Here is a 27,997-nt window from a genome sequence, read left to right on the forward strand (position 1 = left end):
CACAAAAACATGCAAACATGATTGAATTTCTACACCTTCAATTTCCACTAAGAGGAAAATTCTAAGAAATTTCATATAAAATAGAGCTAACTCTTCTTATTCAAACGAACTATTGGAATAGCAGAGACATTCTGAATATTTCAATGCCCAATGTACAGATTTTAAATATTATGATACTATTCACTCCTAAACGATTTGCAACGCCGATAATAAATAGAGAAAAAAGCAGAAGATGAAGAACGATTCAATTTTCTTTAATAAAAATAATATAACTTGAGGTTCACAATGTTTGCACAAATATCACAGATTGGTAAATTCTTCAAACAACGTATAATTGATTATTGTAGCACTTTTTGCCCTTGGCTCTTGAAGAGGTGGAAAACAACTTTTACTAGGTGCAGTTTTCACCTGGAAAGAAAACGAGAGAAAATAAAGGTAAACTATTGAAAAATAAAGTTACTTTTCAAAATTTTGAATTTAGGAAGAATATAGGGCTATGTAATGCTCAATCAAGATGAGTTAAGTATGCACAAGTCGTAGATTGTAAGGTAAGCAACATAGCAAGCAAAAGCTTCATCTTATGACTTTAAACACGGATTGCAGTACCTCCCATTAAATCCACATGATTCAGACATTGGGAGCAGAAAGGGCACTTCTTGGTTGAACTGTTTCAGAATATTCACCGCTAATTTTTATTTTAGAGTGGAAACCATGGGATGAATTTTCTACAATTTTTAGAGCATTCTAAAATTATATGGGAAGTTCAGTAAAAAGGTAAAGTAAAATTGGACAAAATGAGGGATTTACCACTTAAATACTCATAAGAATATGGATGTATAAAATTCGGAGTAAACTGACAACATACTACCTTGGATTGGCCGAGGTGTTTTCCGAGAAGTTTTTTCAACTCTTTGTTTTCTTTTTCTAGAATATGAATTTCTGATCTCACCTTCTGTCTATCTGAAAAGAGGAAAAGATAAAAAAGTATTACCAGACGAGACCTTTCTTTTGAATATTCTGCTTTGATAAGGCAAAACTTCAAAATTTTGCTTTAGATTTCCATTCTTTGTGTCGATTTCCTGTAAGTATCAAATAATCCACAATGATTATTTGTTTAAATGGATTTACTCAATAAAAGTAACTACAGATACCAGGAGACACACTCTTCATAAGTGTCATCTAAGAAATTACAATGAATTGACAGTTTCAAAGGAGACAGTATTTACAACAATATTCGTAATGAATATAAACTTTGTGAAAAATGTGAAATTATTGGAAAGCTAGTTTAAGACGGCAAAGCGGAAGATTAAGTTCCAGTAGATCCAAATCAATACCTTTCAATATCTTGAAGTATTTACTGAGTCCTACGGTCAAGGCATTCCAAAGTTGTTCCCGGTCTTTGGCGAAAATGCTTTGTACTTGTTCCCAATATTTTTTGACATCATCTGGAGGCAAAGAAGTCATCTTAAAGCTGGATTGATCATAAAAGAAGGCATCATCCTCAAAGTAGTTTGTGGATCTGAACAACATGAGAAGAAGCATACGTAAGTTCACGTAAAACCAAGATGTGATGATTGTGATACATTAACTTAGGAGACTATCATATCAGCAGTGCCATTTTTCTTTTTTTATTTATAAAGGAATTGGGACCTCCCACGAACAGCCTCAAAAGGAAGGAGAAATAACTTTATGAGAGTTAAAAACTTACGTTGTTTTATTTGCATGGAAATGTTGAATAAAGTCAGTCAATCCTTTTAAAACATTCGCAGGTTCTAAATCAAAAGAATGCAGCTCATCGAAACAACTAGATTTTGGTTTCTCTTTGGCCGGATCCAAGAGTCTAACTTTTTTATCTGTAACAGAGAAAAGTAAAAATATTAGAGGACACTATTCAGTTATCAGAGAAACGAGGGATACATTAGAAAAGTCAAAGTTCATACGCCTCCATAAAACCACACACAGTAGATTTTCTCAGCACAACCATGCAAAAAATGTTCACACCTTTTGAGTAACTTCAAGAATACTTTAAATATATTCATTCAGATTTTTTTTTTCTTTATGAAATAAATCTTGGGATAGCAAAATAGGGCAACTCTCCAAAGATGAATTACACGAAACTTTATGAAAAGTCTGAATGACAGTCATAACGGTCAAGTTGCTCAACTTCAGCGTGTCAGCAAGACATGATGCTTCTCAAATGGAGGCCTGCGTTTCAAAGGAGTTACACGGATAATAATTAATAAAGAAATCACTAGGAACAATTATATCTTGAATTGGCTAGAAAATTAAGTGATGCGCACCTTCGGAAGACCAACAATTCAGATTACTGTCGGAGACAGCCTTTCTCTCCGAGGGATGGAGCAGCTTCCATTTCTCATCATCGGTAAGAGCACAAAGATTTGGCAATGAGGATGTTTGAAACCTGCAATCGAATACGTTGAAAAACATTATTTGACCACTAGTTTTATGAATCTAGCGTGCTCATTACCACAGATCTGTTTGGTTTGATTACAGGAATTTTAGATTCCCCGCTCACAGGAAAAACATTAATCTACTTGAATCAAGTAGATCAAGTAGCACTAGAATGGTTTTGGAAGGCCTCATGATCCGGCAATGTTCCTTTCTTGCCTTATGTTGTTTAAAGTGCTCCTAACATACAATAGCAGAGCTGAAGCACCAGTATTAAGGTTGCCATATTTTCAAACTGCGAAGATAATTATGGTAACGATTAGTGTGCGTTTTAACTCAAATAGATTATTGTTTTTTGTATGAGCGGTAAGTTCGGGAATTTATCCATCGAAAAACGTTAATATCTTTGTTAGAAGTTGATTTTAGTAAATTTTTTCATGCAAATCGTGATCTGCATGGATAAGAGAACATGTATGAAAATGATTAAATTGGCACCTTGTCTGGTGGTCCATTTTTTTTTATCTTCAAAATAGTAAAATGATGTACTTGAACTCACTTTTTCTTGTCTACTAGTGCTTTTCTGTTGACTGCTTCAAATTGCATTTGCCGCTGGGAGCAATCAGTGCATACTGCATACGGCAAGAAATATCTTTTAAGCGCTTTTATGTCTTCTTCTGAGTTGATTCCAAGCATCTATGAGAAAAAGAGGAGAGACCAGGCAAGAATTGGTCAATTATAAGCCAAGAAATAAATACAAAAGGCTAAAGTAACGGTTGAGCAGTAAAGTAAAGTTTGAAGGTACTTGAGGAAGCGAATAAAGTTCCGAGTTAATTCAATTTCAAGTCTCTTTGTACTTAGGTCCGTTTTCCTGTCGACAGTCACATACTTATTATACTCACATACTATATTATATTATATTATACACTCACATACTTATATTATCTACTTTTACATATCTTTGAAAGAATCCTCTTCAGAACTCGATGTAATGGAAACTTACCTTGAAAATGGTCTCAAGTTTAACAAGAATTCTTTTCTCTGGTGGATAAGTGGCCAGTAAGTTTTCAATGTTTTTGTCTAATAGAAATCCAGTTTCATCACACAATTTTTCTAAAATCAACTTGGCCATCTTTTTTTGATGTGCATTGAATCCATTGACAGCAGATGAGTAGATATCACAGTCATCAGATCCTGATCAACAAAAGGGTTAATACCTTGAGAGATTAAACTGTAGGATCAGCAAGGTAGTGACAGAGCAGTTCTTGTGAATAGTTCCTGGATTATGGGACGGCTAAAAACAGAGATAATGAATACTATAACAAGTAAAAGGAAAGAAAGGGAGCAAGAGTGAGAAAACTAAACATAATCTGAAATCCAGGGGTGGATTTGACTTTCAATGATGCACTTGTACAGGATTTTAGCTTGTCAAACTTTCTAATTTTGGCACCTGAAATTAAGTTTCTTTGGAAGAAAAAGGAGGGGTGGGAAAGACGAACATCTCAAAATAAACACACTAAATGAGGAGGTTGGAAGAAAAAGTCATATTAAATATTTCGGAAGAAGATTAAATTCAGGGAGAGAAAACAACAAGCAAGATTTGAAAATGTGAGGAAGTACATACATATCGACGGTGAAACTACCAAACCACGTATCTCGGTTTGCGACGTCGCAGACTTCCTGTCATACTTTATTTTTTAAATGAAAAACTACTTAACATTCAGTCTTGAAAATTTCTGTGATTTTTTCTCTTTGTGCTGAAAAAATTCCGTGAAAATTTCAAGGAATGATATTGATTTGGTCTACTTCAAAAAAATAAAATGTAAGCGTAGATTTTTAAACACCGCAAACGAGATACGTGGTTTGGTAGTTTCACCGTCGATATGTACTAAATAATTGGATGGCATTTTGCAAAAAGGAACCAAGAGCATTCCAATGTTGCTAAGATTGAGCAAATTTTTTTACCTTGCAAAAATCAACTGATCATCTAAACAAGTTTCATCTTTACTCCCAATGATCTATAAATTCAAGACGAAATTTACCATGGTAAATTTAATTTTGCGCATGATCTCAGAAATTTTATTTCAAAGAATGTAGGTTGCACAATCTTAGCTACATTGGAATGCTCTGAGTTCCTTTTTGCAAAATGCAATCCAATTGAAGTTAGACACTGAAAAAATTCTAAAAAAACAATACATTCAACACTCGCTCACTGATAACTAGCGATTAATGTAAAAAAGCTTGATCAAACTCGTAAGCACAAAATCCCAATCCCTGTGCCCGCTTATATATCAAAAGTTCATTGTGATTCAAAGTTGATAATAAAATACACTCACGTGCATCTTGAGATCCACATATTTTCTTGGCAAGCACATCGAATTCATCAGACAAAGGACTGGAGTCGGGAGGGATCCATGGACAATTCAGTTGTTGCTCATGAATTGATCTGTCTATTGACAAAATCTGCACAAGAAAAGAGGTATGAATTTTGATAAAATAAATGTACAAAATGACAAGAAAAATACTTGAGGTGCAAATAGGGGTCTTGATGCTGCATAAACTGAGTTGTTCAAACTATTTGATATTAAATTAGCTGACAGAATATGGAAATCCAAAGGTTATGCTTTACCAAAAAAGGAATGCATTAATAAACAAAGATAGCATTTTTTTCTTAAAGACAAAAAACAAAAACAAACAAACAAAATAAAAAAAACTAAAGTAATTAATAAAATACTCAGGAAAATTCTAGAAAATTCTAAAAGAGTATTTTTTCTATATTCTCAAAGGAACACATTCAAGTTCACTTGCCTCACTCATAAGTTGTTTGGCTTCCATGACGTTAAATTTCCACAAGTCTGTATACTTTTTGTTATTCATATAAAGGAAATGATTCATTTTCTTTATTGCATTCTCAATATTTGATTGTAAAGAGCTTGATTCTCCATTGACTTTGAGTATTTCTTCTTCAGATAAATATGTCAAGTCTTTCAAAGTTTGGTAGAGATTTGTTATTTCCTCCTGAAGTCTAAAAATGTAACGTTTTGTTAATGATGGGGAAAAAAAACGATAAATTACAGAATTTAAAACTACACATAACTTATTTTGAAATATCGACACTTCTGATTTTTCTTGATGTCTGTATTTAGCAAAACTTCTGACAGTGTTCATATAAATTTTCAATTCTCTCGGTGGGTTATATTTTCATTTCTTATAAGCACCTAATAAAATGATACATTTCTTTGCACCAGAGATTTTAGGAGGAAGGATAGTGGAGGAATGATTTCTTAAAAAAGTGAACTTTAAACATGCATTATTTTTTCTTAGACCATTTCCCCTTCATCAGTAAAAAAATTATGAATAGATGAAAAATGCTTACTTGTTAATTTTGCGCTTTTGCTGTGCTTTGATGGAAATATTTTCTTCATCACGTTTTCGTAAAATATGGTAATCATAGTTCAGTTTTTCACTATTCAATAAACATTTGGTTTTTAATTCTTCTAATTTCTGCTGCATTACCTGAAAATTGAATTGAATAGGTATTTCAAATAAAAGTCTTAACTTTTCTACCTCATCAGTTTCTTTTTCCTATCAACTTCGATCTATGATTTATTTGAGTACAAATGGATTTGGGATTCCATTATTTCTGACTTCAAATTCAACGATAAAGTTCCATGAACTTGAAGTCAATGTAAAAATGACTCACCTGAATATCACTTTCAAGACTCATTTTTAACTGACGGCATTTTTCTTCGTATTCAATTGTCGTTATGATCATGCTAGTTTCATGTTCTTCAATTTTTTCCAGTCTGGTTTCAATGTAGCTGACTTCTCCCTTTTCATTTTCTTTATTTAATAACTCCCATTGCTTCCGATTTCTTTCCATTGATTCAAACCGTTCTGTATCTATTGCACTCTAGAAGAAAGAAAAGAAATAGGAGATTAAACCTTTCTTTGATCATTAAATGGATATTGAAAAGCGCCCATGGAAGTCAACAATGGTAATGTAGAAACTCTTGCACAAGCTTAGTGTAAAATGTTCTACCATATAGATATTTTTACTTGGAGTATTTTAATTATTTATGCATAATACTTCATGTTGATGTCTAAATTTCGTTATCACGTATCTCCTTTGGAGACGTTCCAGATTCCTGCCGTACTTTACTTTTTCTTTGAAAAACTAGTCAATGTAATTTCTTGAAAACTTTTATGATTTTCCTCCTCTATAGGAGAATATTTGGTAAACATTTTAAGCTATAAAGTTGGCTTAATTTTCTTCGAAAAAATAAAATAGGAGCGGAAATTTGAGATACATTGTTTTGCACTCATAGCCCATTCATTTACATGGTTTCATTACACATTCATTTTGGAGAGTTTAAAATTTGAAAAAAGAAAAAAAAATTGACTTCTATGAATTATCATTGTCTTCATATGCACACTTGTATCATCCAAGTAAATTTGAAGTTCAGTTAACGGTAAAATAATTAGTATTTACCGATTTTTGTTTCGTAAAATAAATTGATTTTTCAGTCAGAAAATTGTAACTAAATGTTCGATGACTAAGTTATGTTTAAAAAGGATTCAACTTTGAAGATTCAATTTTTACCTCAATTAGTATGAGCTGATTTTTGTAAGCGCGACGCATGATATTGATTTGGTTATCAATTCTTTCCACCAAAATGGAAACGTCATTCAGTTGAACCTCTTGGTCAGCAGTGAATCTGAAATCTTCATATTCTAGTTCTTTTTTCAACATGGCAATGATTGTGTTTTTTTGGTTGATGAGCTCCTCACATTTTTCTGAAACAAAAAAACAGGATTTTAATGAGAAAATTTGAGCCGAAAAATACCTTCGTTTTTAGTCACACAAAAAATAAAAAAAAATTATCACGCTCTGTTTTATTCTTCAGTTTTTCCCCGATTTTAATCGTAATCGCGATTAATTTCGTTAATTGTAATCGAATTGAAAAATCCATAATCGCACAGGTCTAGTTTTTACATAAGAGATTGAGTATTCACCTCTTTGGACTTGCGAGGCATTGTTGATGTCTAATGGATCATTGAAAGATTCGATTATACGCCATTTGGAGTTGATTTCTTGAAACTTTTCCTCGGCAAGTCTTGCCTCTTCTTCCAGCGCTTGCATGCGCCTGCTATGAGCTTCCGAATGTTCATTGTTCCTTCTTTGTTCTCTAACATTGTTGCCAACACTGACATTATTTATCTGGTGAAATTCAAGAGAAAATGTGTTAAAATAGAGCGACTAAGGGAGTTTGGAAGTTTGGTTAAAATGTTGATGTAGGTGCACTTTCATGGTTACAATAAAAAAATCATTACATTTTGCAGCTGTGTAATATTGTGGTTCACCTCTGTACCACAAAGAAAGTTTGCAAAAACCAAAAAAAAAAAACCAAAGAAGGAACTAAAATTTAACTTTGGATTCTGTTTGCATTTCAGAAGTACTATGACTCGTGATCAGCACTCAACTTTTAAAATCGGTAAATAAAATAATTAATCGGTTATAAATTTGAGAAGTAGAACAAGTTCCAAATTTACCTTTTAAAAAAAATGAAGTTTAAAATAACAACACCCACTGCAATTATTGTGCTTATTGTATATATATGAGTCGCAGAATGATCACAATTTCTGATTAAAATCTGCTATTCATCATTCAAATTCAACTCAGGACAAATAATGAAATTTTCAGGTATTTAAACCCATTTTTTTCGATGATAAAATAAACAGATACAGCAAACAATTAAGAGATATATCCACGGTAGTATGGCTTACAAGTTCTTTGCCATCTTCGATAAGCAGATTTAGAATCGAGGAGCTCCCATCCAGCTGTCTTTCCAACAAACTTTTTTCTTTTTCATCATTGCTATCAGAGCCACCAGCATCTCTCCTCCTAGAAAAATAATAAGAAATGGTCATTAAAAACTTGTAATTCTGAAAATCGACGACGTAAGCCCGCAGTCACATACCTCGTTTGCGGTGTCTGACAATCTCCGCCTCTCTGTTATTTTTTAAAAGGAGAACAAATCGACATCAGTCCAAGGACTGATGTCAGTAACTTTAAGAAGTTTATGCAGAATTTTTTTCGCACAGAGAAGAAAAATCACAGCAGTTTTAAAGAATTGCCGTTGGGTAGTTTTCCGTTTAAATAATAAAGTATGACAGGAAGTCTGCGACGTCGCAAACCGAGTTATGTGATTGCCGACTTACACCGTCGAAATGTCCGCATGTATTGAGTTCCTTCACTACATATCAGACATCTACCATAAAATTAAGCACTTTCAGGGAGAAATGTAGAATCTGTACCGTGAGCTGTTTTATTGGAAAATGAGGGAGGGGGAGAGAGAGAAATAGACACAAGTTGGCGTTTTTGTGAAGAAAAATAACAGGTTTCTCTATATCCGTCGCAGAGGAAGAGGAAATAAATGATGCGAGAAAAACGTCATTAAGATAGTACGACGTAACAGTGAACTAGCCCGCATGACTGGCGTAAGTGATGGCGGGACATGGCGTGTACCGCTTGTTGCATTCCGCCCTATTTGAAGGCGCGTTTAATATCGTTATCAGCTGGTCGTGGAATCATGGGCACTGCGCAGCGAGAGGCAGCCAAGCCAAAGTCAACATCGCGGAGAGGAAAATTTCGAAGAAAGAGAGGGAGTGAAGCGTGTATTGAGATAACTCCTTAGTAGCAGTGGCTGTTGAGAAAAGTTGTAAAAAACTCGTAAATTTTAAGAGAACTTAAAGTTTCTTCAAAACCACTTGAAAATTACGTAAAAAGAACTCTTGAAATATTCGTATCAGGAAACCCTTTTTGGGGCTTTTTTTTTGCATAAAATTGAAGAGAAATGTTAAGTAAATTTTTTACGTAAATTTTAAGTAAATTTTTTACGTACATTTTAAAAAAAAAATTACGTACATTATAAGTAAATTTTAAGTAAAATTTACGTATTTTTTTATAAACTTGGGCAAAACAAGGAAAAACAAGTGGCGAAGAGAAAAGTACAAAGTTGCAGCCCATAAAAATTGAGGATGAAGTTCGTTGTTTTTCACGTAAATTTTACGTTTTCCTTTAATTAAAATAACACTATTTTTTTATTTAAAATAATTCCCCAAAAGGGTTTCCTAAAACGAGTATTTAAAGAGTTTTTTTACTTAAAATTTACGAACTCTTAAAATTTAAAAGTTTTTTACATTTTTTAAACTTTCTCTAGAATTTTTTTAAGAGCCATTGCTACTTACTAGGGTTTGCTTCTTGCGTCGCCGGTAAAATTACTAACCTCTTTCCGATGAGAGCTCGTTTTTCGATCCTGAGTCTCCGTGCGAGGGTTCTGGCGGTGGCCCCCGATTTCCGTCTCTGGATGTCAGTCACTACATCCTGGACGCTGGTGACGCTGGGGGAGGCGGGGGCGCTCTCGTCCGCCCTGGAATTCGCGATAACTGACGCCACTGATAAGCGTTGCATCTCCAACTCGGCTCAGCCGCACTTATCCGCAACGGCGGCCTCTGAAATCAAAATTCGCGGGGAGGATCGCCCGACTCAAGATACGTTCACCGGACGGACAGGGAACGAGAACTCATAAGGAGTTGATAAAAAACCTATTGATTAAACAATCATAACGACCGAGCACCTCCCGTTGCCAATGCAACAAGTTGGGTGAGCATCAATGGAGGATTCTACTGAAATGGGGAGGGGGGGGGGGGGTTATTATTCGCGGGTTTGTTGTCGCACGGTAGCAACAGGCATTGTTTGACCTTTGACAACTTATTACGGGGGCTGAGGGGGCGGCTTTTCTGTGGTATTTCTCCTTTCATCATCGTAGTCGTACCAACGTTCTGTCGTGCTAAAGAAAAACGCCGTATGAACTTTCGAGGGTTGCCAAATTTCCTTGGGTAAAATGTTTATTTCCGAGGAAAGGTATGAATATTTTTCCTTTGAATTTTCAGAATCTTTAGGTGAAATTGCGAACAAAATTATCTGAAAAATTGTGAGGGAAATATTCATAAGTTTACCAGGAGATTCGCGTTTTATCGAAGGAAATTTGGCAACTCTCGAATGTTCATACGGTGTTTTTCCTTAGCACGGCAGCGTTAGTGTAAAAACGACAGAGTGAAAGGCGAACTAGGATAGTTTTCTTCTACCGAAAATAAAAACAATGTTAAGAATAACTCCAATTTCCTGACTCTGACAAATCGTTGATACTCTGGCGTGACGGGCAAATCTCGATTTCCGCATGAGCTCCAGAAAATACAGATTTTTATGTAAACAGCCTATGTCACACTATCAAAGCTAGTTATCAAAATATCAAGGTCAGGTGTTGTGATTGGCTTATTTGTTGATTTGGACCAATCACGGCACTTGACCTTGACATTTCGATGGAGTATTTTGATACGGTAACACAGGCTTAAGGGGCGATGAAAAGCTAATTCTGAGTTACTAATGAAATTGGACACAACTTTAAAATCCACATTCGTACGTTCTAGCTCATCAAGCTCTAAGAAAGGGAACACTCTTTCATATTTTGTGTTAAAAAAAAGCAAAGGAAACTAATTTGAGCTGAAGATCTAAGATTGGAGCACTTGTTCATTTTAACAAGCATAAGGACGGAATGAAATCTGTCAGACATAAGTAACAGACAGTCCTCCTCTAAAACTACGTTCCTGGGTTGCAACTTTGTGTTTGGCCTTAATTTCATTAAAATCTGGAGAAAACAGATTTAAAACCTTGATTCTAAATTTATACATCTTGGTATAACATGTTGTTCCCAATTTGCAAGGCATGTACTCAGTGGTTCCTCTCATGTTTTCCATATGCTTGGTGGTTTCTCTCATATTTTCCAACAACTGGAATTATTTTCAAAAATTCATGCAAAGTGTAGGAGAGTATCACATTTTTGCGATCAAGAATTTCTATCCTTTTGCTGTCGAAGAAAAGCAACTTGTGCGCTTTTGAAGAATTGGGTTTTCCTGGATACATGATTTGGTAGTTTCACCTTCGGTGTCCAATGCGAAAGTGTCCAACCCGTTTCAATACAGATTCAATGCCATTACAATGGTGGGAATTTCACATTGACATCATGGTATATTGAAGACAAGTATTAAATGTCTTTAGATAAGAAAACTTATCATCAATGACAGGCTAAGTGCCAAATAGTTAATTTGGAGCAATTCACATTTTTATTTTTGAAAAATGCCGTAGAGAGCACCACTTCCGCTATCTTTTGGACAATGCACAAGCTATTCTATGGTTGGTGGCACTTAACCTGTTATTCATGATAAGTCTTCATATGAATTTCAATCAGAATCGATATCACTGTGTCAGCCAAAATGTCTACATAGGTCTGTTGCACGCAAGAGATACAGCCAAGTAAGTAGGCTTTCAACGGGTACAAATGCACAAAAATCATGTTGAGAACATAAAAAAGTCTGAAATAAACTCCAGCTTAATGCACAATTACACAGTTTTTAAAATGCTTCTTCTGATTTACCCTGTCTGGGGACAGTTAAGTTTGTCCAGAGAGACTCGAAAAAACCTACCCTAAATGAGCAGACAGACAATCTCGCAAACTGTTAAGAACTTTCACTAAATAAGATTTCAATTGACTTGAAGCTTTGTTTATGCAAAACAAAGATAAAGGAAGGAAATGATTGCTTGAAAACTATTAAAATTAAATAATGTTTGTGAAAATGTCTGTTTATACTGGGTAGGTTTTCTTACTTCTCTGCCTGTGCAAACCCAGTCCACAGGAACTGGAAAAAAGTGTCCCCAAAAACTTGGAAAAGCATGTTACAAAATATGCAGATTGCCCTCTAAAGAAGGAATTTGAGACTTTCTTGTGCCCAACGTAACTTGTATGCAACTTTACTGATAGAAAGGCTGTTAACTTGGTTGTATCTTTTGCCTGCAACAGCCTCATTTTCTAAGATCAGGGTAAGATCAGTGTATGAGTATACATATTTCCTAAAATCTGCACATGAGATAGGTTTATTTTTCAAAGTTCATTTAAAGCTGTGCTAACAAAGGTATCACACAGTTTTGTATCATACAATCCCGATGTTTTTTACAGTTACTATTAAAAATACTAAAGATGAAATAAAAAACTAGATACCTCACATTAAATTGAGAAATTCTAGAAAAACACAAATTAAAAAGGAACAGATTGCAGCAGTATACTTCGGCTTTGATACAAGACTTAAATATCGCTGGAAAAAGTTCGAAACCATGTACCTCTGTTTGCGATGTTACAGAATTTCTGTCGTACTTTATTTTTTCTTTAGAAAACTAGTCAATAGAATTTCCTGAGAACTTCCTTACTTTTTCTCTCTATCGGCAAAATATTTTGTATAATTTCAAACAAAAAAGTTAGTTTGTTCCTTTTCGAAAAAATAAGATGAGAGAGGGAATTTTGAAACATCGCAATGGAGGTGCATGGTTTTGTACTTTAGCCACTGATACACTAGAAGCAACTATTTAAAAGAAAATTGTTGAATTTCTTTTATTTGTTCTTTTAATAATTTTACAGAAAATTTGGAAGGATAAAACCGGAATCGGCCTGACTACATCAATTGTTGCCTAACTTTCATTCATGTTTTATTTTTTTAGCAGATAAGTGAGCAACATTCCATCTTGAAATTTTGAGAATATATTCTGTGAAATCTAAAAGAGATTCACAGAAAGTCTCGAGGGAACATGCTGTTGAGTTTCCTGCTACAAAACTAAAATGTGAGAGGAAATTAGGCAACGTCAAATGTAGTTACTCAACAGCTGGTCAGAACTAAGGTACGGTGAAACTTCTTTAAAGTAGAGTTGGGCGGGGTATCCAGGCGATTATCTGCACATCAGATTCATCTGGCCCATCACACCATGAAGCCAATGAAAGCCATGCTATTTATCTGCCAGGTCTTTTTTTTTCGTATTCGTTTTAGCAGGCAGACTCATAGCGTATCATTGAAAAGTATAGAGGTTGCCAGTGCAAAGGCACATACATCATGGATGATGGTCTTGATGGTGTAACACACAGTGTGCCTCTTGTCCCTAACGCTAAATCAGGAGATCTTTCTCATGCGAAAAAGCACTATCCCGATCCAGTATTATCTGGTTCCGGCCGAATACCATGGTGAATTATCCGGTATCCAGCCGGAGCCGGATACAAAAAATCGATATCTGTATCCGTATCCAGTGACACGGAAAACACATTTTGGCCTAAGTCTACTTGAAAGACTTTGTATATCCTGTAGGTGAATAAACTTGAAATTTCTGAAGATATCGAAATTGTATAATTAAGTGCATTACACTTAGTCATTAGATTTAAAAAAATTAAGGAAGAGGGGGAGAATGTCTGTAATTTTAATTCTAATGGGGAAAATAGCTATAAAGGAAAATATTTTCAGTCCTTGTACTTAATTAAAGAAAAAAAAGAAAATTAACTGACATTTTATAAACCATGTCTGAGACCAGATGAATCCAACGATATAAAAACTGTAGATTGGAAGATCCTATGCTCCGCGATGAGTGAGTTTTGTACCCTGCCAAGAGCAAAAGTTACGTTACTATGGAGATACATAGTTGCTTTCTTTTGTTTCTTACCAGACTCTTATTTTCAGACTGTTTTAAGACTTTTATCGAATGAAAAACTGATTCCAGACTTTTATCAAATTCAGAACAAAGTGATAGAAAATCTGTGTCCAATTATAAGACTTAGGCATTCTCCGAGTGAGTTTACGATAAAACTTGAAACGTCAAATCTTTAATAGTGAAAACTCCAGTAAGAAAGAAGCCCTGTTATTTTCAGATATGGAGATTAGAACAAGAATAGACCCCCCTCCCTCCCATTGAAAAACTGCTCTCTGCTGGGTGCTTTTCTTCATAGGCCATCACCAATCTATGATCTTTATATCGGTGGATAGATCTCTTTTTCCCGTTCTGTTTCATTAATTCAAAAGTTTTCTTCACATTTCATACCTTTTGTCATTAATTTCTGCGTATAAATTTTGCATAAATAATATTTTAATTGCCATTTTCAGTTGCCTGAGGTGTATACAGAGATTATCCTTTATTGATTCATTTCCATTACAGTACATCACATTTTTTTAAACATAAATTCATGTCCACCTTAACAATTAAAATTCTCAAACCACTTACGGGTCAATTAGAATTTTGAAGATCGACATGACTGTGAAAGACTTGAGCCCAATTAATAAAACACTTGCAATATTATTAGATGTATTGAGCGAGAACTGGAAGTTTCTTCTATAAATAATGAACTGTAATAAATGTTAGTATTAGCTTAAAAATCCCATGTGTTCGAACAACGGGATATGAAATGAAATGAATGAAAAAGAATATGATAGAAGAATATATGTAGAAAAGAGTACTTTCTTTATGATCTATTCAGAAGTGAAAATAGATCAAAAATACTTTAACTGCTGACTGTCTAACAAATTTTTCAGTTCATAGCAGTTATTAAAAACATTTTTTTTTTTCTCAAAGAAAGAACCTTCATATTTTTACAAATTAACTAACATAAAACGAAACAATTCCCAAATATAAAAAAGAGGCGATAGTTACAATGGTGCTTCATCATTTGTCAGGTAGATTTAAAAACCAATTAGGCTGAGGACTCAGTGGGTTTAATTCTCAAAACAACAGGTACGCTCGTACATGGAAGGATGGCAAGCTCGGTGACTACAGCTGTTACTAAATCTGGAGGTGTCACGTCATAAACTAAGCTCAGGGGCACTAAAAAGTTGTTCGACTCCCAGCCGTTCAGTGGACTCGCAGTGCTCACTAGCTCATTTGGATCGCCTGCAAAAAAAGGAAAAAACCACATTGAAAACGATAAAGCATGAAAACATAGCCCAGAAATACAAATACAATGGCATAAAATAGTAAAAAATAGGTAAAACAAGGCTAAAAATATTACAACACTAAAAAGACGGAACACTTTGAGCCACCCATTATCGCATTAAAGCGATTGGGGTCGCTTCGCCACTGAATATTTTATTAACTTTCATTGTTTTGTGCAGCTAAAAATGAGCCTTTAACGGCTCGAATCATACTGCCATTTTAGTCTTTTCAGATTTTTAGCCTTGTTTTACCCATCATATGCTATTCCCTACTGTATACTTTGAAAACTAGGCACTACATTGGGGCGATCTTGGTCAAATTTACACAAACGAGGAAATTAAATGACATTTAGCACTATTTTCAGAGTGCACTCATTGCAAAATACAGAGGCATCTTTAAGATAGTTGTTGCCTTCATGGGCTTTCAGCATTGGATTTACCATTTTGCCCCGTTATTCTAACAGTGACAACCTGTGAACGCTTGGAAAGCAAAAAAAGAAGTCTACCGCCCCCAAAAATTTGCTGCCATAGAAAGCAGCCCTTGTAGCCACCCTTTTTAGATAGAGCCATGTAGACTTTTTGATCAAGGAAGATCTGTAGAGCCTCCCTTAAAGAATATTGCAAAATGGCTTGAGAATTTGGCTGCTGAAAAAAATGTATTGAAACCAAAAAAACTCGAAGGAGGAGGATTTTTAGAAAAATCATGTCCAAAGAGGGAAGGGCAAATAGTTTCTATTCTATTTTAGGGATGCCTGTGACACAAAAATCAATTAGAATTCCATCCTGAATACATACTTAGCTTGGTTCCTTACCTAATTCATTGTAGACAAACGCATCCGTTTGGACTCGCTCTGAGAACTTGTGGGTTTCACAACAGACTAGGACAGGGACATTTGCTGTGTTGGCAAGCAGCGCAACCATTGCAGTCCCAGATCTTGACATTACACACCCATTTGCGAGGAGAGCGTGGGCACCAAGTAAGACTTTGCTTGCCTGAAATAAATACAAATCAATTTATTAAAATACAAAAAAAAAAAAAAAAAAAAAAAAAAAAATAAGTCCTGGGATGTATAACCTCCTTCAATAATGATAAACCAGAAATTTGATGAGTTCTTTAATTTTCCTGCATTTTGAATATTTTAACTGAGAACCAGAGCAGGCAGCTAGGCCGAAGGTTTTACCGTGGTTGATACTTTTCAAAAATAAGTGATGTGTGTAAAAAAAAAAAAAAAAAAAAAAAACTTAAAAAAACAATTAGGTATCCTAAATTTTAAACATCACTCATTTGATTATTTTCTTGGATATAAACAAGCGACAAAGATTCTGAACCACTATGTCTGAGAAGAGCCCTTTTTTGCACCCACCACTCAAGTGCTGTAATAGAAACCTGACTCGAGCAATCAATGCCCAATGGCAAACACTAAAGCATAAAATCAGCTATTCTCCTGCAGAACAGGGTTATAATGGAAATTTCTGGTTATTAAATTATTTGATCATGATTCTGAATCAGAAAAAAATCTTGATCAGAAAAACTCCTAATCACTAATCAGTAATAGTAGCAGGGAGGAGAAAAATTACCTGCTTCATTATGAAACTAGCTGCTGAAATGAGTACATATGTGCATGGAATTTTAGCCTTGACAAGTCTCCGAAGCATCTCTTTTCCTTCAAACCATGGAGCACTATCAATAATGACGACACTAAAATCAACGCCAGCTTCATGGGCTTCTTTTAAAATCCGTTCAACTAATGATGAGCTAGGAAGAGCAAAAAAAAAGACCATGAAGAAACTTTTATTAGCATACACATTATAGAAAAAACAAGTAAAAATATAAATAGATGATTCGTTCAGAATTTTATCAGCCAGAAAATTTTCATGAAAACGAAAAACAAAATAGGGAAACACGGCTAAAGAGTTGCTATGAATATTCCATTTTAACTTTGCTTCCCAATTTTACTGTCTGTTTTTAAATGAGTATAAAAAGACATGCTTTCAAATATAAATTTATAAGAAGAACAGTACATTATAAGAATAATATGGCAGCAACAATGCAATAACTTGGGATCATACAGGACAATAGAGTCGCTATTGTATTGGGGCGCCGCTAAAGTCAATCCTTGAACGGTGCATTCCTAGCCTCCTGTCTTAATCAGCGCTCCAGTGCTTGGCGACTCTATTGTACTCTCTGCTTGGGGTTGGTCAACTTCACTAAGAATAAATATTTTGACCGATTTGAGCAATGTTTAATTCTTACTGTACTCACTTTGAGGAGAAAAAAAACCATAAAACAAAAACGGATATAGTTTCAAAAATACTGCCCAAAAAAGTAATGAAATTGAAATCAGTTTTTTTTTATGAAAGTATTGATTTTTCTAATTAGAATAAAAATGCAAAAAATTTGCATGCCTGTATAGGATCAATACTCTGACTGTCATAATGAGACTTAGAATTCTTCTCTATACAGAGACAGGATTGTTTTTTACAAAATAAATTTATCTGCATGCTTTCATAAAATTATCTGCACTATCAACAATGAGAAGTGAATAAAATCTTACCATCCAAAAGTTAAAATAACATCTCCATTGGCAATTTTCTTGCGGACAAATAGCGAGATTGCTTCACCAGCTACTTCAATTTGTTCTTTGATGTAAGTTGTGATTACATGACTCATCTTAAGGCGGGCCTGTAACGAGAAGATGAAAATTTCCAATTGAGATAGAGTGGGCTTAACAGATTTTTAGTTGACGAAGAATGCTTAGAAGTCTTAATTTTATAAATGAGTACAGATGAATTTAAGAACTACACGTTAGTCTTTTAAGATATCACACAAAAAATGATTTGCCTAAATATAAGTTCAGAAATGAGCCATTGAGCAAGATACAAACAAATAATACTTTGATATAATGGCCCTCCATTTGTGGACTTTTCTGTACTCGGCTGGTATGCTCCGTTTTTTTTCAACATCTTTATTCCTGTTTTTCTTTTAGACACAATCATTATTTTATCAATAATTATCAATGTAATGAAAATGATAGTTTATTTTAAGGATATCAAAAAAAAAATTTCATACGTAGATGGAAGAAAGGAATAAAAAAGCAAGCAAAATAATGACAGAAACTGTTAAAAATTTAATAAAAAATTGAACAGCAGACCCCTTGGTCAGAGCGCGACCCTTTAAGCTGCTACACTACTTCAGTGCTGAAACGCAATGAGGGTTATTTTGCCGTTTCCACAAGCAAACCTCACTACCAGTTTCTTGACATTTTTTTGGGCCTATTAGCCAATGTATATTAGCCGGAACAGCCACATAGGGGCCCAATAGTTTTGTTCAAAGAACTTTTGGCCATACTCCTATTAAAGTTTAGGAAGGGCGATATACGACCTCCCCCTCCCCTTGTAAGAGTAAATAAAAGAATTACCTCAGCATCAGTTATATTATTAGGCAATTGAGTGAGATGCCACTTTATGTGCTTCAATGCATTAGTCATGGACACAGAGACTGGACGACATTGGTTCAGATAATTTACTGCTGGTTCTAATTTAGCTTCGAAACCACGGGAAAACTCCTTCTCTGCGGGTGTTTTGTAATCGCTCAGCATCTGCAAATTCAACAACAAAGATTACTTAGTTGAAATAAATTAAGAGTAAAAAAAAATTAAACATTCCTACCAAAAAAATCAGCAAAAAGGGAGCTAAAACTTGTACTTGACTCTACAGGGTTTTTTTTCTAAGATCTTGGTAAATTATTTTCATATCTTCATTAATTGAAAAAAAAGAAAAATTTCTCCTTGCTTTTTGGAAGACGAAGCTCCTAATGCTTAGCTATCGAAACTAGAAACAAGAGGCTCGTTTTGAAAACTGCTCAACATTATCGGGACGTTCTGCTGATTTTTCTTTACAGGGTACTTATTAAATATTTTTGATATTTTAAAGAATATGAGTTGATATGTTTGATAAAAACTTTCAACAATTTCATATTTCATTCTTAAAGGGGAATATTGATCAATCATGAGGGATATGCTACGGAAGAAGGCCTTCAGCTACTGGAATATCAATATTGATATTTGCACCACCGTGTAGTGGAAAAACTACTTGGCAGCTTGTAGCTAAAAGGGTGAAAAAAATAAAATAAATAGTGAATATTTCAAAAAATTGCTCGAACAAGAAAGTTCAAAATTAAAACATCAAAAATAATACTTTCCTGTCAAATCGATGTTAGGTTACAAAAAACTATTAAATGAAAAAACTAAAAATGAGACTAAAATGAAAACTATTACATTTTCATACAAAGAAGATGGCCTACAAATTAGTGCTGAGTTTGGTTACATTCATTGATGAAAAATTGAAACTTGTAAAAAACTTTAAAAGTTAATGCATTAATACTTGGGAAACTAGTTCATATTGAAAAATACACACAGCAAAAGCATCATTATAAAAAGCAGTATGTGGATCGGATTAAATTGTATTTTACCTGCTTCAAAACATAAAGCAACGCTACACATCTTGCATTTGATCCGACGATGACTCGATTAGAATACTGGACGCCCAGACCAACAACTGCTGGATGTAAGTCAATACTATTCAATCTAAAAACAAACAAATAGAAATTGAAAATACATTAAGGCTTTATGAAATATAAATCTAAGCTTTGATAGAAGTTTAATTAAAGCATTACTTACTAAGAATCCAGATAGGTAGGTTTGAGGAAACAGCAAGATCATTTTAATAGTATAAGCTGTTGGACATTTTATATTGATTGATCCCTTATTCTATGGAATACCTGAGGCCTTTTTCCACTGAGGCTATTAGCGTTAAACGTTCATCAGTATCTCAAAATATTAAACATTCAAATCCACCTTTGTTTGCAGGAGTTTATCACTTTTATAAAAGTTAGGAGTCAACTTTGAAACAGGTTCGTCTTAAAACTCACTTTTCACCTTTGTCCCCTTCTTCCAAAAAATTATTCAATTACGTCTTCGATCGAGAAAAACTTTGTTGGATAAAAATAGACTGAGAAACAATGATTCATGAATTTTATTTTACACTGCAGTAGTGCTTCAATTCATTTAATTCATCTCTTTCTAATGAAATTAAAAAATTATATCTATGGGTTAAGAAATGGTGGTCTCCGTCCGGGCCAATGGAAGGGAGAAGAGGCAGCCAGCTGCAACAAAGCTCTCTAGAAGAATGGTTTTAAATGTGATTGATAACAGAGTGTCTAGTTTTTTTTTTTTCATTTTGGGAGATCCTGATTATTCCTGATTTTTGACTACTAAATCCTGATTTCATAATTTTTCCAAATCCTCATCAAATCCTGCTTTATTGCGGAGAAAAATTAAAATTTCTGCATAAGATTCTGTTGCTAATTGGGTAGAGGGAATGGAAGATTTTTAGCAATAGTATACTATTACTAATTCTTGCTACCTTAAACGTTCAACATATAGCGGCCCTAGGAAAGGGCATCAGAGGTCCAAGGATATTTGCTAAAAGATAAATCCAGTACGTCACTGACAAAGGTACTGCAAAAGGAAGATGCCTCAACCATGAGAGCTGCCGCAGCAGGAGAATGTGATTAGTTGGATGAGAGTGCAGCTTGCCACCATGTTTCAATAATTGCATTGAGCATGCAAACAAGTCTGATGTTTCCATGTTGGTGGTGGCCATCTGCTGCTTTAAATTCCTTTGTGCTCTTCCATATGCAGAACCCGGTTTTACTGATCCTTGTGATTAGTTCTCTTTGGGGAAGAATGGACCTTCAATAAATTCTGGGAGATATGATCCGCTCATGCACGGCATGAGCCAATGCAGCTTGATAGAGTGGGAGGGGTAGGGTTCAATGCCTGTAAGGAAGCCATGTTCAATAAAGATGTAGCCTTTAAAGAGGATTTTTTTTATATTATTACTTGGTATTTGAATTTTTATTTTTTAAAAGAGGGTTAAACATGCCAATCCATTTTAGTCCTCAGAATTCAGCAGGGGTGCCGAAAATGCTCCACTTGCAACGCGCAAAATCGCCACAAGCGAGCTCAGAGCTCGCAGGTGGCTTGCAGCTAACTCAGCCGGCTGATATCGGGGGCCATCTTGACCCCAAAACACGTCCCATAAAATTATTAAACAGCGCAAGTGAGTTCGCGAAATTTAATCTCTTTTTTACAATATTATGTTGTGACTGTCCCCTACAAAAGTTCCTATGCGAGGAAATTTTTCCTCTTTTTATGGAAAATGAGAAATGAACATAAAAGCCTAACAATTTTTTATATTTTTGCTCGACAAATACTTCTTAAATTTTGGAGAGGTTAAAAAATTTTCTGAAAATGAGATAATTTTGAGGCTGAGGTAGTGACTGGTTCTTGCTTCAAAGGGCTTTCTGCATCTTGGTTTTCATGAAAGAATGGTTTGAAATTTCAACAGGAGCACATTTGTCATAGGAGACTATAATCAATTCCTCATGAAATCTTGAATATATTCTTAATTAAATATCCTTGTCCAGACCTCTTGACTGATGTTTGAGAAGTATCACATTAATGTGCAAGCAAACCTGGTGCTATTGCGTTAGCTATGACTGTAAATTACCCTGCATGTATTCTTCACACATGCGAACCCAGACTAGGCGAAAAACGTGAAGTTAAAATATCAACTTTTACGACAACTGAACAGAAAAAAATCATGATTTACATATCATGATAGTACGCTCAGCTTTGTACATCTGCATGCCAAGAAGAGCATTGAAACTCTGTTGTTGGCACAAGGCTAATCATGGCCCCAAAGAATGATCCTTGACACCATCTAACGCTGCTGGTGAACAGCAACATGGGGAGAGCTGCTGCATACCAGTTAATGCAGGATAAAATACGGAAAAATAAAGAAATAGCAGAAAAATTTACTTCATTTTTTTTCTCTGTCTTTACTTCAATTTTAATATCAGAATCCCAACAAAAGATGCTGTGAGTGCTGTCAATAGCTCTGGTAAAGTATGGATAAGATTCAGATTTTTTGTCAAAGTTTCTAATTCTAAGAAAATTTAGATTCTGTAGAGACGAAAACAAAAAAAAAAAACCCAATTAATTTGATGGTGACCAAAGTAAACTTACATTGATTTGTAGTTGATACTTTTTTCTCTGTACAAATGACTGAACAGTTTAATTTTGTTCTGGGATGCTTGTTTCGTCGATGAACCAGCGAACGTTACTGATTTAGATTTCGCTTCAGAGTCTGACTTGGCTGTGGGCTAAATTTATGACAGAGACAAAATTACAGTTTATCAATCAAAATTAAGTCATACGTTTTAAAGCATGCTAAACAAAATTATTTTACAAGACTTAGATAACTTGATAATGACAAAAAATTCTCGATTTATTTTCTCAAGGGTCAACGAGTCTTTGATTTTGCTTTTACATAAATCAGCCTGTATTTTTTCACGGTGAATTAATATCAGTAAATATTACCTTCTCTGTGCTAAAGCTGGAATAAACCTTTTTTTTTTTTAAATTATTGAAAAGAAGAAAAAATCTTGTTGTGATGATTGATATTAAAATCATCCGTCAAAAGTCACCAATTTCCATTTTGTTCCTGAGTCAAAATCACTGGGAACTTAAATTCATCTCATGAGGAAATATGGAAATCTCTCTTCTCATTGTCTCGTATATTTTGCACCGAAATGAACTATGGACGATGTCTTGTTATAGTATTTGTTATAAAAAAAGCCGATACTTAAAAGAAAGACAATTTACTTAGGACTCAAGATGAATCATTTGGTGACTAAAAAAAATAATTGAAAAAAATTATTTTTCAAACATACTTGAATATGCTAGTGAAAAAGTGAACTGATCTGAACTTACCCTTTTGATGGCTGATTTGGCAGGCTTCATTTCAACTGGTTTTGGCGATGCTTTGGCGGGTGCAGTTTTCACTGGTGCTGCTTTACTGACAGCCTTGGCAGCCCGTTGTGCTTCCTGCATGATAACAAAATAAAATATTAGAAAATAATATACTAGAGCCCGCACTGAAGGTCAGGAGAAGAGGTTTGCCTTCAATCAAGAACGGACAAAGTTACAAAATGCCTAATAGAATTGCCATTTTTTACATTTCTGTTTCATGTCTTAATTTCTTAGCAATGATCATTCAACATAATAACAGTATATTTTTAGAGAATATAAAACATAGTGTAAAGACAAAGTTCCAACATTTTTAAACAAGTAATAATCTTGACCAGTTTCCCTGAATCAAATGGAATGGCCTCCGAAGTACCGATTAGTGAGACTTACATATATTGGATAATCAAAAAATAACAAGGAGTAGTTTTATGGAACAGAAATTGGTAAAAAGGAAATAATCACAATTTTAATTTAAATTGGCGATTTAGAAATTAGACAAAACCGGCCAGAGGAAAACGTCAAAAAACGTCAGAGGAAGTAAAGGCCTGTTTGTTTGGATGATTTTGCAATGGCTACTATGTGATTTATTGTTTTTATAATTAAGATTTTTTTAGTTTTTTCTTCTTCTTTCTCTTTTTTTTTTCTTTTTTTTTACAAAACGAGAATTAAAATACATATTTGTTTAAATATTAATTTCATGGTAAATTTCTGTTCATTTTCAAAATTTTGACCAGGTGCAGGTTTAGGATAACCTTTTTGTTGAAGACTAGTCTCAATTTTAGCTTGATTAAAATAAGTTCGTCATCATTTTATGTCAGTGCAGTGAACTTGCATCTTTCATAATAATATCAGCCGCCTTCTTTGGTGTCAAAATTTGATGCTATTTCCTTAGTATAATTCTAGTTTTGAGAAAACAGCATTTCTATTAGAAAAATGATGATTCTACCTACTGACATAAGATTAACTTTAACCTTGGATACTGCGGTAGAAAAATGAGGACTTGTATTCTATTCCTTTCCAGGATACATCTTCAGTCAAGTTTTACTCAGGATGATTTAACTAAACCTCAATTTTTCCAAACACAACTGATCTCTTTCATCAATGGTACCCTCCAACTGTGAAATAGAACACACTACGGAAAATAAAAGAAACTGCTGAAGAGAACAAAAAAATAAAGAATTTACCTGCTTGGCTCTTCTTTCAGCTTTCAACTCAGCCTTACTCTTGGTAGGTTCACCACTACTTTCCAAAGGTTTACTGCTCACTGGAGGAGAAACTTGAACTACAGTCTTGGAAGAAGTAATTGCCGGCTTTGGCGCGGTCTCAAGACCTTCAATGTAATGCAATGAAGCTTTTTTCATTTCTGCAAATCAAATCAATAATTACGGTCAACTGAAATTGAAAAGAAACTTTAAAAAATAATTCAATGAAGCCATTTTGCCTCATTAGATAAGTGTGATGCATCCATAATATTTTTCATTTTAAAGAAAAAGATTATTTAATGTAGCCTTCATACTTCTACAACTCTAGATAAAAATCTGTCAGTGGATGATTTTTGTTCATTTCCATTTACTCAGTTTAAATTAAATTCTTTCAATAGTTCACTTACAAATCATGACTGCAGAGCTGTTTTGAATAATAAATGACTTGTGCATCAGTATAATAAAATTACTCATGTATAATTTTATGAGAAAAATCACTTTAATATACTTTTATGAAAAAAATTACTTTAAACATACTCGTTAACAAATAGAGAATTCACTCGTACATAAATGCGAAAACACACTGAGACTAATTCAAGCTTTCAATCACTTTACATCATCCATTGATGTGACTGTGTGTGTCAACTTCTGTGAGGCACACCAGATGCATTGAGTGTGGCTCAGGAGCAACATCCCATATTTGTCAATATGATGCAATGAGACTGATCAATGAGCTAGATAATTCTCTACTGTTTGAGTCTCTGTACTGATTAGTAACTGAACTGAAAGAGGAGAAATTAAGAACTGTTACAGAATGCAAACAAGCAGCAAGATGAAGAATAAGAATAGTTCAGTCGGTTTGTTGACTTGTGATGGTCATTAGTAAAATTTCTGCTTTAAAGTTTCCTTGGCAAATGTTTCTTCTCCTATTTTTCTTCTTCTTGCAGATGGAAAATAGAATTAAAAAATAAAAGTAGTAATAAAGAAATTGAAAAATAAAGAAGGACAAAATTACCCTTGCTCAGCAAATTGATGTCTTGTTGACACACACCAGAAAAAGCTTGACGTTCTTTGAGTATACATCCGTCGATTTGATCGTTGACTATGGGAGCATCATGTAGAAACTTTATGTTCAAGGGAATCCCAGGGGTAGCACAGTCAGTCACAGCTTTTGGAATTGGATTAGGCTTAGCACTATCTATTTTACTTGATGGAGATTGCTTCTTTTGTACAAAATCAACGGTGGATTTTCTACTTTCACTGCCACTAGTACACTTAGAATTCACGGTTGGAGCAGATGATTCTACAGAGCCATCAGGGGCCGACATCTTCATGATAGAATCTGTTTTAGAAGAATTCTTGACATCATTCACAAGGTCATTCTGAGTTTTAGGTTTCTTCTTGGCCTGCTTTGCCTTTTTTCTAGCTTCACGTTCGGCCATGACTTCTTCTCGCGTTTTTTCTTTTGCCTCCATTTTGTATTTTTGGAATTTAATTTACAAAAATTAGGAAAAGAATTGATGTAAAATATAAAGTCAACACTTTTGACTGCAATTTAAAAAAAAAAGAAAAAAAATCTACGTTGATTCAGTTTATATAATGAAAGTCTCTGGGAAAATAATTTTGCCAACAAAATGAGACAACGACTTCATTTGAAGAGAATGGTGATGATGAGGTTTTGTTAGGCAATCTCCACTGAGGCTTCATTTCCGAACAAGACATCTGGAAAATACAGTAAAGAAATATTTAAGGATACATCAACAATAAAATGACAATGGAAAGACAATCTGAAGCCTTAATTAAATCACTTCAAATGAGAACAATGGATATTCTCCTCTTCTATCCTACTTAACTCAACGCAACAGTTGAACTGCACAAGCACAAAACTCAGTTCGTGACGATTCAGATTTCCTGATAAAATCAATTTTCACAATGGACTCAGCGTCATTTCTTGAAAACTTCCTTAATTTTTTCTCTGTGAAAGAAGAAGATTCTGTAAATACCTATCTCAAGCGATAGTACTGTTTGAGCACTGCAAACAAGATGCTCATTTTTGCACTTTCGCCATCAAGACATTCATTTTAGGATGCCCTTGAAGCAAACTTTTACCTGCAAAATTGATGATCAGATTTACCTTAATGTAAAAAGATTCTATGGCAAAGCAATCAAAAACAAGTCATACCTTTTAAATGGTGAAAATAATTATGTGGTTGTGGCATTCAACCAAATAGATGAGGTGGGTAATTCGGTTTTACAAATGATATAGGAGTTATTGAAAGTAATAATGGATTACTTGATTAACTTGGATGATAGCCATATTAAATTTAGCTGTACAAAAAGAAACAGTTTTCTCTAAGTCAAGCTCAGAGTTTTGCTTCTTTTCATTGATTTCTCCGTTCAAGTCAGCAGAGAATGAGAAAGCATGACAGTATTGATTATGCAGATAATGCCCCGATACATGCCAGCCATCCCAATTTTGTAACGCGATCTCGGGTCCATCCCATTTCCGCATGCCACTAAGCCAGTTTCATGGTCAAGCAGCTTCGGCACCCCCGAAATTTCCCATGAACAAAACCGATTATCCTGATGCAACAGTATTAGGTAAAGAACAGATGCAAAATAGTGGTTGAAAGGTAAATATTTCAGTGTCCTCGGGTCTACCTACATTTGCTCAAAAAGATTGCATCATCGCTGAGCAGAGATGTACAGTGACTCAAAAAGCAGGCAATAATTTGTTTGAGATCCATTTAAAAAAAAATTGCAAAGCTTATTCGTTGAGCACAGGGCTTACTCAAATTATTGAATTTCAATCGTGACTTGACTTGAAAGAGGACAGGCACATCAACCGAGGAGAACTTAGCAGAGCATATGGCTCTGGTAAGAAGAACTTTCCGTTATTTTAAAATGAGGAGAGACAGGAGTTAATTCAAGACCCAACTTAGTATCATGTTAGAATCATCGGAAGTAGAATTTCCTCAGTGGTCTCTTTTTTCCCAAACTGAGCAAAAAGTTGAGGTAGATAACAAATCTGATTACTGGACAAAAATGACCCTAGGATAACCACAAGACAAAAGGATTCTCTGATAGGGAAGAACTACTTACAAAAACCGTGATGAACAGGATGAGAGAGGTAGAGCACTTCAACTATTTATTTCGCCTTAGCTACATAAATGACTTTCTATATTCTTCGATTGAGTTCACGAGGTGGAATTGCCAATACTTTACATCAGATAATTTCAGATAAATTTTCAATGCAACAAATGAACATAACCTATGTGGATGAAAAAGGGTGACTAAAATTCAGGATCAGGTGGTGCAATATTTAAGTTGGCAGCCACGTGCTGACGTCATTCTGATCAAGCACTACGTATGATTACGTCATGACAACCTGAGCAATCGGAGAACAATACTTGTATCTTGTCTTTATCAGAATTAAAAGGTACCTACTTCGTTTTTTTTTTTTTTTTTTTTTTTTTTTTTTTTTTTTTATATATGTAATGGAGTGATTGGCAAATGGCAATTCACTTGATAAGTGTTCAGCACAATTTAAGGTGGCAGAATAAATTTAAAAATATTTGAACACTGCTAAAGTCAAGATTATTTCAGTAGCTGTCTCTCCATGACGAGGTGCACTGAGAGAAAATCAGTGTTTTGTTTCAA

At 34.5% G+C, this 27,997-nt stretch overlaps 2 protein-coding genes across 3 annotated transcripts; both read right to left on the minus strand.

Annotated features, from left to right (window-relative positions):
• Positions 1-238: 238 nt before the first annotated feature.
• On the minus strand, positions 239-12,232 carry LOC109034082 (dynein regulatory complex protein 1). Of its 2 annotated transcripts, none has more exons than XM_072300049.1 (13): positions 9,696-12,232; positions 8,194-8,311; positions 7,423-7,627; positions 7,010-7,203; positions 6,110-6,319; positions 4,743-4,869; positions 3,410-3,600; positions 2,966-3,102; positions 2,301-2,422; positions 1,709-1,853; positions 1,335-1,519; positions 869-960; positions 239-408 (listed from the first exon to the last, which is right to left on the minus strand). In XM_072300049.1, the coding sequence occupies exons 1-13, from the start codon at positions 9,878-9,880 to the stop codon at positions 301-303; spliced, it is 2,019 nt and encodes a 672-aa protein (XP_072156150.1). In that variant the 5' UTR covers positions 9,881-12,232; the 3' UTR covers positions 239-300. The 2 variants fall into 2 exon arrangements, 1 of the variants encoding a protein (XP_072156150.1); XR_011899803.1 differs by having other exon boundaries at positions 348-408; positions 869-956.
• A 140-nt stretch (positions 12,233-12,372) lies between these two features.
• On the minus strand, positions 12,373-27,625 carry eIF2Bdelta (eukaryotic translation initiation factor 2B subunit delta). Its single transcript, XM_019047150.2, has 11 exons — positions 27,440-27,625; positions 25,353-26,059; positions 24,320-24,498; positions 23,100-23,213; positions 22,353-22,489; positions 19,733-19,847; positions 18,681-18,860; positions 17,817-17,944; positions 16,840-17,017; positions 16,074-16,254; positions 12,373-15,220 (listed from the first exon to the last, which is right to left on the minus strand). Exons 2-11 carry the CDS (start codon positions 25,810-25,812, stop codon positions 15,024-15,026), a joined length of 1,869 nt encoding a protein of 622 aa, XP_018902695.2. The 5' UTR covers positions 25,813-26,059; positions 27,440-27,625; the 3' UTR covers positions 12,373-15,023.
• Positions 27,626-27,997: the final 372 nt, after the last annotated feature.

Source organism: Bemisia tabaci, chromosome 4 (genome assembly GCF_918797505.1).
Source record: "Bemisia tabaci chromosome 4, PGI_BMITA_v3".
Lineage (NCBI taxonomy): Eukaryota > Metazoa > Arthropoda > Insecta > Hemiptera > Aleyrodidae > Bemisia > Bemisia tabaci.

Excerpts from the sequence above, each read along its gene's own strand:
- LOC109034082 (XM_072300049.1), bottom strand. The coding sequence starts at position 9,880 with ATGCAACGCTTATCAGTGGCGTCAGTTATCGCGAATTCCAGGGCGGAC. Across the intron at positions 7,628-8,193 it reads TCGAAGATGGCAAAGAACTT|ATAAATAATGTCAGTGTTGG; the intron begins GTAAGCCATACT and ends GAATTTCACCAG. Across the intron at positions 2,423-2,965 it reads GCACTAGTAGACAAGAAAAA|GTTTCAAACATCCTCATTGC; the intron begins GTGAGTTCAAGT and ends ATTCGATTGCAG.
- eIF2Bdelta (XM_019047150.2), bottom strand. The coding sequence starts at position 25,812 with ATGGAGGCAAAAGAAAAAACGCGAGAAGAAGTCATGGCCGAACGTGAA. Across the intron at positions 24,499-25,352 it reads CATCAATTTGCTGAGCAAGG|AAATGAAAAAAGCTTCATTG; the intron begins GTAATTTTGTCC and ends TTTGATTTGCAG. Across the intron at positions 23,214-24,319 it reads CTGAAAGAAGAGCCAAGCAG|GAAGCACAACGGGCTGCCAA; the intron begins GTAAATTCTTTA and ends GTTATCATGCAG.